The sequence below is a fragment of the Cheilinus undulatus genome, linkage group 4 (assembly GCF_018320785.1).
Source record: "Cheilinus undulatus linkage group 4, ASM1832078v1, whole genome shotgun sequence".
NCBI lineage: Eukaryota > Metazoa > Chordata > Actinopteri > Labriformes > Labridae > Cheilinus > Cheilinus undulatus.
In genome coordinates this window covers 9766804-9782265 of record NC_054868.1, presented here as the reverse complement: position 1 = coordinate 9782265, position 15462 = coordinate 9766804, and the positions used below count along the sequence as shown (strand labels likewise).

The window sequence follows — 15462 nt, the reverse complement described above, 5'->3', positions numbered from 1 at the left end:
ATGTGACATTAAGAAAACTGCAGATATGATCGGGTATTAGACCAAGTGAAATGTTAAGATTTAACAATTTACATTACAGCACAGTAGGATACAAAACAGTCTGATACAAAGTGATACGTTATATCATCATTGAATTGAAAGCAAAAGAGAAAAAAAAGCATACGATCAATTATAATACCACAGGTTGGTTTGATATGATATATTACAATATGACATTATACAGTGCCTTAGGATAGGAAATCATACAATATGAGAGGTAGGCTCAGCAGCATAGTGCAGGGTATAGGCAGATATATACCCACCTTTTTTTAAGTCTCCATAGAGTAGACCCTTTTGATACTCAACATTTAGTAATATGCTGCATTTTGTTGTTTGACCTGCCTTACTCTTCCTCTAATTGACTCATCATTTGTTACTTGCTACGTACGTCGGTTGGATAAGAATAGCAGCAGAAGTGTGTTGTCAATAAGCAAATACAAAAGGTCTACTTTTACGTGCAGTCTAAAAATTAGACCTGCGTTATACAGGCTGGTTTTCCTTTACTAAATTGGCTGCTAACAAAATGTTGGGTATAAATTAAAAGTATAAATCCACTTCTGCAGACATCACCACTTTACAATACGATACGGTACGGTATGATACAATACGGTATGAAATGATACAATATGATACGGTACATTACGATACGGTATGATATGATATGGTATGGTATGGTATGATATGATACTATGTGATACGATACGATACGATACGATACGGTACGATACGGTATGATATGGTATGGTATGGTACGATACGATACGATACGATGTGATACGATACGATACGGTATGATATGGTACAGTACGATACAATACGGTATGGTACGGTCTGGTACGGTACGGTACAATACAATACGGTATGGTATGATCTGATACGATACGATCTGATAAGATACGATACAAAAGGATACAAACAATATGAAAATACAAAATGATACAGCATGATATGACAAGATGCGATACAACATAAGATATATTGGATAGCAGTGGTTCTCAAACCTTTTCTGTCGGGCCCACTTTGGCAGATGAAAATATTTTCTGGCCCTTCCTAGCCCTCACCGTACATATCAACATTTATAAACATGTAAACATATGTCCATCAGTCATAATATTTGCTAACAAATACCTTTTTTCCAGAATTTACTTCCTTTGTAGCAATAACAACAATCTCCCCTGAATCTCAGTTAAAGTTCTGACTCTCCAAAGACATACAACATCTTTAAGATTTATACTCCCAATCCTACATAATTCCTCTGCCTATCATGGGCTTATTTGGTGGTACAGATCTTCTTGAATCTCAGTTAAATTTTGTTTTACTACTTTGATTTTCTCTTTGTCTTGGTTGAGGCAACAGCAGTAAAAACCTATCTCACACAGATAAGATGTTGCAAGGGAAGAGTGTTCTCTCGTGTGCATTGCTGATTTTGAGGTGTTGTTGCTTAGTCTTGCCGTGCCCCCCTGTCATTATGTCGCACACCCCTGGGAGGTCATAACTTTGCACTAAGTTATGACCTGATTTAATATTACATTACATCAGGATACAATCTTTATTGATACCATCTTTATTGTCCTTAAGGGGATTTTTTCCAGGACTCCAGTGTGAAACATTTAGCAGCATTAACAGTAGAAGTTAAAACAAAACAACAAAATAAGCAACATGTAAACAGAGGAGCAAACACCGGTATCAACATAAAATTTAGAACTACGCATTTTTACAGCATGTTGCATGTCTTTTAAAAGATTGATGGAGGATTGGCATAAAAAAAGTTCTGGTGGTAACTCGTAGACATAGAAGTCCCAATTTTAAACTACACTTTTCTACATCGAATCGAGCTGGTATTTGACTGGAGCAGTGGGTGGACATGTGGCTGTACTGCTGGATCCTGGAAAGAATGACAGCAGGGTATCAGACCCCATCAAGCCAGTAAGGATTGACCAGATTGTTTGAGAAACTGCAGCCCCATTGATAGATACACACCGGCCATCTGGGGGCTTTATTTCTGCAAGCGCTATGACGTTAGTACCATTTTATAGCCTTTAGACTTTGAAAGGAGCCAAATGTGTAAAAGTCATCAAGGATATCATCATGGCAGGCAAATAAGAAAACAGAGAAGATATTTGCATTTGGCTGAAGCGCCCATCTGTTGCTCTTCTTTTTCCCTTCCCTTTCTTCTTTTCTCACTTCCCACTCCAGTGGGGTGTTGAAGGTTTGCCAGGATTTTTACACTTCAATCCTCATTCCCAATAAATGACTAATGTTCTCTTTTTTTATAAGCGTATTACTGATGTTCTTCTTCTTTTTTACCTTCTCTTCCTCTTTCCATCATTCTGTCTTCATCCTCTTTCCATCATCCGCTCCTCTTCTCCAGTGGTATTTATAGAGTGGCTCCGGATGCGTTGGCTTTTCTCCTCTGCTGGTCTCTGGCCCACGCTTATTTCCGTCTTGGCTCTCTTTGTTCATTCTTTGCCTTTTCACTTGTTCTCCTACCACCACCACTCCTCCTCCCTGCAGACAGCAGTTTGTCTGTCCATCTCTTTCATAGATGGAAAAACTTCAGAGCCACTCCTTACCTGTTCTTCCTGTCCTCCGGTTTCCTTTTTACCCCACTGAGGTCTGCTCCCTGTCTGTCTCAGCTCCCTTTCATTTGCTCCCTCTGATTTCTCCACCTCCTCCTCTCTTCTTTTCACAGCATGCTTCAACATGCCAGTCCCAGTCTCTAGCTCCATCAGAACCAGACACATTTTCCTTTCAACACCCACAGTGTGTGCTGTCATGGAGTGCAGGGGCTTTTATTTTAGCCTGCCTCTTTATTAAAACTTCAGACCTCAAAAAGAGGCCACTTTGTGTTGTCTCAACTATAACTGTAACAAATTCAAAGCCGTTATTGTACAATAATACCTCAGAAACCCTGAGGCACCATGGATCTGTCAGGCTGAGGTTTTTTCCTCTTTCTTCACATGTCAAAACATTGTGAGTGAGGCTACATTTAAGGCAATACTCGCAATAATTTGGAGGGTATTTCAAAATCTCAAAGAAAGGCAAAAGAGTGAGCAAAGGATGAAATGTGTTTCATTTGCTGTGCTGCTCGGGCAGCAGAGGTCAGCATGCTAAGCTAACTAGCCTTGGTGTGCATATCCTAAACCAACTCTGTCATCTTCAGTGTTTCCCACAAAATAATACTTTTCTTGGGTTGTAGGATTGCCTCTGTATATTTTTTGTGTGGCTGCTATTTGACAGTATTCATCAGCAGTACTTTGTGTTAAGACACTCAAATAGCACTGACATGCTTTTCTTGATATTCTGTAATCACTAGGTGTGCTGCATGTGTGAAGGATTATCGTTGATGAGATAGCATATTGCAACAGTCATATTGCAACAGTCATATTGCAACAGTCATCTTTTAAATGTTGCAGTTCCATGGGACATACTAGTGGACGCCTCAGTCTAGTCCATGGATGGTAGTTATACACAAAATTTTAAAACAGAAGAAAAATGGTCAGCAAACAAACTTGGGGTGTCTGCAAATATACCTGGGTGGCCCATCTACTGTAAGTATTGTCCATGTGTGGGAAAGACTGCGTTAAATGGCCAAATAGTTATTGTTTAGTCACTTTTATATTTCTCAGGCAAAAAATACAACTGAACGTTGAAAGCTAAGGGTGAAATTAGGCCATATTCTAAAATTTAAATAAACACATGATACACTATGGACAAAGTACTTTGCTGTCTGACCATGACACCAGTGGGGACTGTTGTGAAGTTCAAAAACATATACTAGTACTTTATATGGCCTCATTCCCCCCTCCTCCTTTAACAGCTATAACAGCTTCCACTCTTCTTGGAAGGCTTTCCAAAAGCATTTATGAAGTCAGGCACTGATGGATTGTTGGACGAGAAAGCCTGGCTCGCAATCTCTGTGCATGATCCGGTCAAGTTCTTCCACACCTACCTCATCAATCCATGTCTTTATAGTCCTTGCTTTGTGCACTGGGGCACAGCCATGTTGGAGTAAAAAAAGGGCCTTCCCCAAACTGTTGCCACAGAGTTGGAAGCATAGCATTGTCCAAAACATCCTGGTATGCTGAAGCACTCGAGATAAGGGACAAAGACCAAACCTTAAAAAGATTGCAGTCAGGCAGGTAATGTTCTCCCGGCATTTGCCAAACCTAGTCTTACCCATCTGACTGCCAAACAGAGAAGTGTGATTCTTCACTCCACAGAACATGTTTCCACTGCTCCACAGTCCAGTGTTTGTGTGCTTTACACCACTCCATCCAATGCTTGGCATTGGACTTGGTGATGTGAGGCTTGCATTCAGCTGCTCAGCCATGGAACTCCATTCATGAAGCTCTTGCTGCACAGTTTTTGAGCTAACATTAATGCCAGTGAAAGTTCAGAACTCTTGTGTGAAGGAATCTCCTGTTATAGCTGCAATGGAAATGGAGGGCTTTATATGAAGGTACATGTGTTTGAATATTATGTCATCACAGTCTCTGTTGGTGTAATGGGCAGGCATCCAAATACTTCTGTCCATATAGTGTACATAGATTTTTGCTGTCTAAAGTCATGATTAATCATCACACTTAAATTAAAATGTAAAAGAGGAACATGCAACTGCCTGTAAATTGTGCCAGAGTTTTTACCCAAAAAATTCACCATGGGCTTTTATTTCAGAAAACAAAACCCAAAGTTTCAAGAGGAGATATTGGCTTATTTGTGTGTTAACTAAGATAGATATTTGTTCAGTTCATCACAGCTACCTCTGCTCTATCAATGCCAAACACACTACTTCTTTTCCAACTTTTTGGACTCAAACAGTGAAAAAACCCATGCAATGCATTACTGGGAATCAGCTGATGGGACAGAAATAGTACTGAACACACACCCACACACAACTTAACACACAGCCCCCCCCCCCCCCATCCTTTGGCAATATATTCATAGCAGTGCTAATTAACAACTCTACACCAACAACTGGGGAAGAGTGGAGACACAAGAGGGAGAGAGATAAAAAGGAAACAGAGAGAGAGAGAGAGAGGGAGTCCTTGGATGAGCTGAGCTGAAAAAGTGAGGCCTCAAGGCAAAGGCAAACCCATATGTGTGGATTTCTGTCTGCGTCATTGTTTATGTTTGTCTAGATATGGGTTTGTTGCATGCATGCACATGCTAACTCATGTTTTGACAAGACCAAAACATCTCACAGCTGGCACATCTGTCTGTCCCTGCTGGCTCATATTGCTTTGACCTACAGATGAGCCACTGTTCAGCCGGTTCACACCACTTAGACCCCGCCGGTAACAGTCTGCCACAGAAACATGCTAACACTAAACTTAAAAGAGACACATGACTAGCTTCAACAAGTAACTTGAGCCTTAATTGCATGGAATAAGACAGGGGGACATGGAATTATCCCCCATCTTACTCCCCTCTGTTCTGTACGAATCAGGCTTTGGTCAGTCACGAGCAGAGAGCACTAAGAATTTTCAGTTTAACACCTGGTCACCAGTTAGGATTGGTACTAGTGTCAGTGGCTAACTTCTAAAGTCAAAACCTTTAGGTTGATTACAAGTTTTTCTATATTTATTGTCTCCATAGCTCTATATACAACAAATAAAATGGTTTTAGCTACATTTGATTAAAGTTTTGTGTATTTAAGCTAGGCTCCGATATGTGTGCTAAGCTAGCATGTGTTTGAGGTTGATAGTGTAGAGCTGTAGCCTGACACGTCAGATGGATTTGTTTCACACATCCATCTGGAAACCCTTCCATAGACGGTGTTTGGGAGAAGGCAGAGGCTTTGAAAAAACAATGAACGTTCTGTCTGTCACATCTTTACAGGCCAATCAGAGCAACAAAACACGTGACGTAGCTGCTACCGAGGTGCGCTGCTACTGAGCAGTAAACTCCATAGAGAACTGCAACTGTGAACCACGGTGACTGTAGACATGTCAGTACACGACTTTTGTCGTTTTGAAAAGAAAACAACTCAATGCTGTTCTTTGTTCTTCTTTTAACAAAGATATGTCGTCAAGTTCTGATAAATCTGGCCTCGGCAATGGCAGCATCCATGCTAATCTCTTCCGCCATAATTTCCACCAGCCTCTTGTTGCTGCTTGCTTACGTCATGACTCTGCCGCGCCGAAAAATACTGCCCCTCGTCGCTGATTGGTTCTTTCACTTTCTAACTGGGCCCAAACCGTTTAGATGGGAGCTTTGCAAGATGGATTCACCAGTGAGAAACATAGAACCGGTTGAATCCATCTGCTTTGCAAGGTTAGTAGAGCTGCCTCCAAAAAGGCCAAATGTCTCCATTATCCATTATAAATGTTTTTAATAGCAAAGATGCAGCTCAGGGATTATGAACATAAAATCCAGACTAAAAGCCGCACTGGTATATGAGATGTATGGAAGCCTTAAAGGCTCTTATATTCACATAATTTACTCAGTTTACCTGTCATAATAAATAATTTCTGTCTGTCTCTGGTGATCTCGACTTATTTTTTTTCATTATCTTGAGATAACAACTCTCACAGGGACTTACCGCTACAGTGCATGACTTACTCTGTGTATCTCAAATAACAGAGTGTATTTCTCTGCTGCCACCTGTTGGTGTCTGGCGAGTGGTTCGTGGTAACTCCTTCGGGGCGCCCAAGTGTAGCGCCAACAGAGCTCCTATCTTTTGTACTGAAGAGGAGTGAATGGACATGGCGGTCTATGGAAGATGATGGGCGCTCGAACCAAGCACCCCAGGGAGGAAATGAGTGAACAGGAAGTAAAAGCAAACACATAGAACATTTGTGATCTACGGATTTATTGCACATTACACATTTTAATCTCTTAATAAATCATATTTAAACAGTGCATGATATCGTTTATCTATATTTATATACATTTATTGATATTCAAAGCAAATGTTTAAAAAATGTTTTCAGTTAAATTAAGATCTGTCCTCTTTATGTCGAGAGAGTGATGGGGGGGGTTGGCGCCCTAGCGCCCCCTGTTGACCAGCTGCTACTGTTGTGGAGTTTGCACTTGTAAACTACCAGTACAGTAGTTGTTATCAGCGATCCACAAGGTTTTTTTACTACTTAATCCCAGCATGCTTTGCACAGTGAAGTGGCCACTGGGAATACATAATGAATGGTGCATTTTCACTCATACTGTGTACAGTGGGTGATGGTCATGGCTTAACTCATGGTAATGACAGTGCTTGTCTCATCATATAACGCTGACATATTTGTCTCATCAATATCCAACTTTAAAGATGTGCAAGTGTTAAAAGTGCCACTTCTACACCATATTTTAAGGTAGGGAGTGTCTAATATATGTTTTTTGGGAATGTTATACTGTAGTTTCTACCCTAAGGCCTTGTTGTCTATACACTAATGATTCATACAGGACTAGTGAAGGTTTAGTGAAAAAAATGAAAAGTAAAAATAGTTTTCATAAAGTCATAAGAGTGTTAGTGTAAATGTAAATAAACTGAAGAAAGAGTGTGATCCCCCTGTGATCAGCCATAGTGGCAGACTGTGAGGAGGCAGGAGGGGCTCAGGCCTGCAGTCAGAGATCACATGGAGCATGTTCTTACCTGACAGGACACCTGTGATTGCTATCTTGTCTATGGGGGTCACACCTCAGAGAATTTTAGATTTACATAAAGGAAGTGTTAATAAGATGCAGTATGGTAGAAGTGATGCTCCATATGGGGCTGTGTGCTGACTCACAGTGCATGAATCAGTCTCTTTCTCTCACTTATTAGATTGTTAAGTTAAAATATTCACTGGTATCTTTGTGATTGACAGATTGCACATATTTAATCAACACTGTAGGTGAATACTTTGTAGGGGTACATGGATTTCACTCTGGCTGATTATTGATATATATTTGGCCTTAAGTAGATTATCGATATCAGCGTTTTATTTACTGATAACTGGCAATAATCAATTAATTCAAAGGTGTGCTGCTATGGCTCCACTGCAAGGTGTGTCTTCCCCTCTGGTTTTGTTTTCACTCTATAGTCTCACCTTATGTCCTGCTCACAGCACTGTCTGACTACCAGCCAATCAATGTGTTCAGAGAAAAAAAATATTTAAGTTTTATTCATTTAAAGGCCACATATTACTCAAAATACACTTTTCATGCTTTTCTAACAAAAATATGTGCCCCTGGCCAGTCGACAATGCCCCCAAGAATAAGAAAAATACACCGTTCTCAGATTTTCTGCTCATGATGTCATGAGGGGAGTTAGCTCCGCCCCCAGGTTCGGTTGGTCCTCCCCGCTTGAAAGAAAGTTTGCCCTCCTCTCCTGATCAGGAGGATCAGGAAAGCCACATCCATTTCCTGAGAGGGGCGGAGTCAGACTGCTCAGTAACATTTAAAGCCACAGACACAGAAAGAGCTCGTTCTGAGCTGAAACAGAGGGCTTTTTAGACATGCAAAAATCAAATACTGGAGCATTTTTTCAGCAACAAACTTCACAGACATGTTTCAGGGACCTCTGAGACCAATATAAACTTGTCTTAAGAGTGTCAAATATGTGACCTTTAATATATGTAGAAAAATTATGATAATAAAGGAAGCTATGTAAAATTGAAGTTTTAATTTGTGTCACATTCCATCAAATAATTAAAAACAACATTTTTAATTCAGTTTTTGGAGCCTTTGATGGAAAATCCATATATTTGAATATGTTTTTCTCTAATTCTTTTCTAATTTAGCGAGTACCTTCTCCCTCAGTTAATCAAAGAATGAATCAATAAAGGATTATCTAACCTCAGTGTTGGCAGCTTTTGTCCTCCATAGAGCTGCTCTCTTACGATCAATAGATCGAGCTTTTAAGAAAAAGATAGAAATACAGGAACAACAAAGATGTTTGTGCTGTAGTTTTTTTTGGAGGAGGTGACACTTTCAGAGATTAAAAAAAACATACATCCATGTATCATTATAAAACATTTTACAGAATGATTTCATTTGAATGATTGACATTTTGTGTCAAATGTGGATGGTAAAACTGATGATATGTTCAGTTGTAGGTGATGAGATTCTTCGTGTGTCTGTAGTCAGATCACTGAATATTTTCCAGATTTAAAAAAATCTCCTGCTGCAGCTTTAACGGTGCACGTCGGCTTAAATGTGTGAAATCGGTGGAGGAGACTGATGAAACGGCAGCTCTAAGAACAGGAACAGCTGGTGCACAGACATCGCTGACACCCAGTGCTTGACGCCACCACGTAACCATGACAACCGGCTGTGCACCCTCTGCTTCTGACAGCTGTTCCCATGGTGCCTGGGCTTGGCTCTGCCCCTGGACTCACTTTGGCAGGATGGATGGCTCCTCACGGTCAGAGGTCATGTTTGTGATGTCACTGCCGTGGGGGTGTAGTGTTGTTTTTTCCATTTCAGATACTTATGGAGCAGTTTAGCTGATGTTTGTGTCAAATACAGACATTTTACTTTTTTTATTAATTCATTTTTCTCATCCATTTATTGTACCGGTGTACTTCCTGTAGGTTCACAGGAAGAGAAGACCAGAGCATGGTGCTGTAGGCTGTACCATGTTGTGGCAGTGAGTGTATATGAGCCTTTTCATTATAGTTTGTTGTTAGGCAAATTAACCTGACATCATTATCTGGAGCATCTTCACACACAGACAGTGCTGCATCCACCAGAATCAGACACACAGTATTACTTTTATACCACCCATTCCTAGTAGCTATATAGAGTATGCCCTCTTCTCACCTCCAATGCACATCATTCAGCAGCTTGCTGCTTTTAAAAAGTCACTGTTGTAAGTATAACCCACTTTACTCCTCCTCTAACTGGCTAGTACTTAATATTGCCTTGGTTGTTTAGCTGGGTAGGAATATTAGGGAAAGTTTATTGGGGAAAGAGAAAGGCGGGTCATACTTTGTGGCTCGCTGAGATAACTTGTGACATAAAGAGAGCTGATGGCGCCACTTTCTGTCAGCTTCCTCGCCTAATGATATTTTCATAAAGATCTTATGTACCTGAAATCAAGCAGGAGATGTTTGCTGTAATGTGGACATAGAAAAGTCTATTTTTAGGTGAACTAAATATGCAAGAGCAGTCTATAAGCCAGGCTGTGTATACCCACTACATCACTCCCTGGCACCTTGGCACTATGATAAAATAAAAGAACAGTGATACTCCAAAACGAATAACTTCACATCAATTAAACACAAGTTCTGATTTTATTTTGACAACTACTCCGAAGTCAAGAAAAAAGTCAAAATCACAGTGTTTTTATTTAAGACAGCAGCAGTTGGTGCTAACATTAGCAGTGCTAGCAACCCTAGCATTCAACCCTCTTTGTTGGGGATGAGAACAGGAGAAAAACAGACTAATATCGCTTAAATTGGGAATATTTAGACTAGACAGAGAGCCATACCATTTTCTAAAGACAAGGTGAACTGTGGGTAATTACATGCAGTTATAAACTGAGTTTCCTGACATTTATAATGGATCTGATTTCAGTACACAAAGCAGAGCATGAAGGCTCACATCAGCCCGATTCTGCAGTCATCAATGTGAAACTGAGTAAACTTCCAAAGGTTTTGGGTTTTGTTTATACGAAGCTTTACATCAGTTGTTTCCACGTATTTTAGTTATTCATTTTCTGCTTCTTTCTTTAGCTTATCTGTTTAAAGATCGATCTGTAGTTGTTAGATCAGTTTGTAAAATTTTGGGGTGTATTTCAAAACCAGACCAACATACTCATCTTGGCTGTCTTTCTAGTTCAATTTTAACACCAGTTAAATCCTCATTCTCTTTTTTTTAATGTGACAAATTCACACAGTACAACTCTCATCTTTCATATTATGTCGTATAAACTGTTAAAGCATCAGATAACAGTAAACTTCAGTATTTAACCAAATAGAAATCATGGTAATTTTAAAAGGCAACTTTATTTAATATGTGATAAAAGCTGATGAGCTTGATTTCTTTGATCTTCCTCTCTAAAAAAAAAACGCCGTAATAATTTGACATCCTGGGACTCCAGCTATAACAGATATCATTAAATGTCTTGTCACCTTAGATAGTATTTCACCATATTGCTGATCTGCTGAAATTTCAGGTCTTTATTTTCCATTTAGGTTATATTCATCACTAACTGTGGTGTCAGCTGTAACAGCCCAGCTTTGTGTTGTGTCTTTATTTACGTCTTGTTACGGCTCCAAACATTTATGTAAATACATTTCATCAGTTGAGGATTTGGACTGACCACGGTGAACATTGTCACACTGTAGTTATTAAAAAGACTGCAGCTTTTAAAGGTTAAATTTTATGCAAATTACACTTTTCGTTTTTTTCCAAAAAAAAAAAACAACCCCCCCCCCCCCCCCCCCCCCAGCTTTCAGAAAATGTGTGCTGAAACAAGCTGTTCTCAGATTTTCCCCTCATGATGTCATGTGGGGAGTTAGCTCCGCCCCCATGTTTGGTTGGCCCTCCCCACTTGGAAGAAAGTTCTGCCTTCTTCTCCTGATCCTAGGACCAGGAGAGCCACAACCATCAAGCCACATCCATTTCCTGAGAGGGGCGGAGTCAGGGACGGAGTCAGACAAATCAGCGTGGGCTCAAACAGAGGGGGTTTAGACATGCAAAAATCCTATACTAGAGTGTTTATTCAGCAACAAACTTCACAGGGATGTTTTGGGGACCCCTGAGACCAATATAAACTTACCTTAAAGGGGTGAAATATGTGACCTTTAAGTAAAGCTACTGAGGCAACTAGTGGTGGGCAGCTGCTAAAATGGGCCTAAAATGATACAATATATATTAAGAATTAGTTAAACTGACTTGTAATTCTTTCGCCTATTATGGAAGGAACTGACTTTAACCATTTAGACAGCTAATTTATCACATTGATTACTGACAAAAACATTATTTGAAAAAGTTTCTTCCTTGCAGCAAAAAAGCAGAGTTTGTTTGGCTAGAAAAAGCCCCATTTTAGCCATAGTTTAGAAAATAATAAACATATTAATAAAAGAACATATTTGCACAGATAATTCATTTTACTGCCTCTACATCAATGTTTATTTCTGGGAAAACTTTTTCTCATGTTGACTCATTTTTCTATTTCATTTTGACATTCACCGTCATTAAATCTGTGCCCGTCTTTCCAACCACTACCTGTGTCAGCCAGCTGATTGGACAGACGTTTCTCTATCAGAGTCACCTCCCTGTGTGAGCTCAGAGCGCTGACAGTCTGCTGTCTCTGCTCCGACATTAACCAGAAAAACACAGAGAGAGGAAGAGAGGCAGCAGTGAGGAGGATGTACACCTGTCTTCTGTCAGCTCATTTCCTGGAAAGTTTTTCTGTTTGGCAACTTATGAGAGATTTCATTGCATCTGTACATTTTGTGGGAATTATGTAACTTTTTTGTTTGGACAGCTTGTTTTTTAGCAAAACTTTACAAGAGATTTTTTCCTCCCAACTTTTTTTCTCTAAAGACTGTAAAGAATCATTCGTGGACTTTGGATGGGTCATGGTGGAGGACTGTCATCTGTTTGATTTCCTCTGCAACCAAAAGCTGCTGCCAGATCAGAGGATATGTTTTCTATCTGTTACCTCTTCAGCTGATCTGTACAGGCAGGAGGACATGTCTGCTTTTAACACACCCAGGTGATTGGGTTTAGCATCACTGTCTTGCCTTTCAGTTTGATTTATATTATTCATATCTTCTTGGGTATTCATTTACCTTCATTTTCTCTGCAAATTTGAAGAATATGTGAACACCCAGAGCTCTGCATTGTCTCAGTCCATTTTTCTAAAAACTTGCAGCCACAACTGTGAAGTCAGCGTGCTGCCAGAAAACTTAACTACAGTTTGTCTCTTTCCATGAAAAGTTAAATTGGCTGCAAAGCTGTGAATGAAGCCATCTCCTTCCTCTCTATTATCTGTCTCACTCAGCGAAGTAATTAAAGTGCCGGTCTGGGTCCCCTATACGAGAGCCATGCTATGCTAATGCAGTATTCCTTTGACACTTCTGTTGAGACAACATTGTGGGTGTTTTCACATGGTCTGATTTGCAATTCACACTCGGGTTATTTCCATTGCCGGCATCCTGGGAAGATGGAGGAGGAAGGGGACCGGCTGTGAGCTGCAGAGAGCAAAACTGAGCTGAAGTTAGATTTAATTGCGTGGATGATTTTTTTTCCTCCCTGAAAGGCACCTTTCAAAGTAAGGCTGTAATTGCCAGTTATTTTGCTGGAACTGAAAGGTTGTTCTCAAACATGCGCATGAATAACACCAATTTTGTTTCTCTAACATTTATTTATTTAAAAAATTATTCAGCAATTGAGAAACTCGCCCATGGCCTGTCTTGTTTTTGCATTCAAAGGATATTTATATGGAGAAGATGTTTATAAAGCACTGAAGTGAAAAGTTTGTCAAGTACAAAAGGTCTTAGAATTCAAACTTTTCTCTCCTTTCTTTTCAGAACACTGCACCAGCAGTTTGAGAGCTACAAACAGGAGGTGCGGCGCATCGGGGCCGAGACGCGGCGTCAGCAGACCCAGCTGAAGGACGACGCACCCACCTGCGGTATCTGCCGCAAGACCAAGTTTGCAGACGGCTGCGGCCACCTCTGCTCCTACTGCCAGACCAAATTCTGCGCTCGCTGTGGAGGGCGGGTCTCTCTGCGATCCAACAATGTGAGAAGCCTGACCTTTGACCTCCCACCTTTTCTTTCTTCCTCTCACGCTCATCTCATTTCCGCTGCAGGCTGAAGTTAATGGGGTTCTTCTGCTTCTGTGTTTGTTTCGTCTGCTTTGATGCTTCCTGGTTACACTTTGGTGACTCTAAAGTGTATTGGAAGAATGGCTTGGCGTCAGTCACAGGCTCTGTGTGGTTCATGTTAAGTCTCAGGCTGTTCTGTCATTAAATGGTTATAAACTGAAGCGCCGTAGCTCACCTGGATGTAAAAACTCTCCAGTAGCAGCATCTGTGTTGTCCCATGTCTCCTGTGAATGCACTGCAGCCATCACAAGCTAGCATGTCAACAGCGACAAAGCTGACCTTCTTAAGCAAAATGCATGAACACAGACTACAAAGAGGTTGACAAACCTAGAGTTTCTAAAATAACCCCAACAATAGATTCGCTTAGCTGAGTAAAGGTCGTGCTGGTATATGAAGCTCAGTCAGACAACTGAAATGTCCTCTAGAGGAGCAGCAGAATGCAGAATTTGAGGTGTTTAGAATAATATCTTAACACTTTGCCAGGCAGAAGCTAGAGGTTGATTCTGGTTGTGTTTGTGCAACTAAAAGTTCAAGGGCTGCACTGATTTTAAAGAGTCATGGTGAAAATGTTTGACTGAAATTGATGATTAAATCAGATGATTATGAAAAGAGACAAGTCAGTTTTGCCAATAGTGCTGCTTTATAGTGCTTGTACACTGTAAATTTGAAACTGTAACTTTAACACCCTGAGAGTTCAAATTAACACTCCTCCAGAATTATATGAGAACCACTGATAAAGTGTTAAGATTTCAACACTAAAAAAGTTTTAGCTAACTATTCTGAAAATGTAAAATATTAACAATATCATAACAAAGTTTGTTAACCCCCATGGTGTTAAATTCAACACTTTTCCTGAGTTTACATAATTCCCCTGGGTTTTGAGTCAAATAAACACTTGGGAAATTGCTAAAATTTAACTCTTTCATAGTAATAGATTTTTACTTTCACAGTGTGACACATTGGGTGTAAATCTGAGGTATTTTAACTTCTGTTATTTACACAGTGCAAAGTGATGCACATTTATAATAAATATGGATTGCCATCTCACATAAAACAATAATGGTAATGAGAGGTGCCTTACAGCAACCATAGAGCAATGAAACAGACACAGAGCTAGAATATGCCCTGAGTTCAAAGTCTACATTATATTCTTCATGGGAGATCACCTACTACCACAGTCAGGAAGTGACCAACTCAGTAGACAACTACACTTATGGTGCAGAACATCAAAAATAATTCACCAGAAACATGAAAAAGGAATCCCATGTTCATCCCTTTGTGACCACAGTGTACCCATCCTCTGATGGCTGCTTCCAGCAGGATAATGTATCATGTCACAAAGCTCAAATCATCTCAAACTGGATTCTTGAACATGACGATGAGTTCACTGTACTCCAGTGGCCTCTGCAGTCACCAGACCTCAATCCAACAGAGCACCTTTGGGATGTGGTGGAACGGGACATTTGCACTAAGGATGTGCAGCCGACAAACTTGTAGCACCTGTTATCATGTCAATATGGACCAAAATCTCTGAGGAAAATGAGCAGCAAATCTATTTCCAATACCTTGTTAAAACTATGCTATGAAGAATTAAGGCAGTTCTTAAGGCAAAAGAGGGTCCAACCTGGTACTAGCAAGGTGTACCTAATAAAGTGGCCGGT

At 40.2% G+C, this 15462-nt stretch overlaps 1 protein-coding gene across 10 annotated transcripts in view; it reads left to right on the top strand.

Annotated features, from left to right (window-relative positions):
* rims1b (regulating synaptic membrane exocytosis 1b) overlaps window positions 1–15462 on the top strand; it is a 136097-nt gene that overhangs the window by 27633 nt on the left and 93002 nt on the right. For all 10 annotated transcript variants that reach the window (XM_041784905.1, XM_041784911.1, XM_041784906.1 and 7 more), the window contains exon 2: window positions 13503–13716. In XM_041784905.1, the coding sequence (XP_041640839.1) occupies window positions 13503–13716 (214 nt within the window). The remainder of the gene's footprint in view (window positions 1–13502; window positions 13717–15462) is intronic.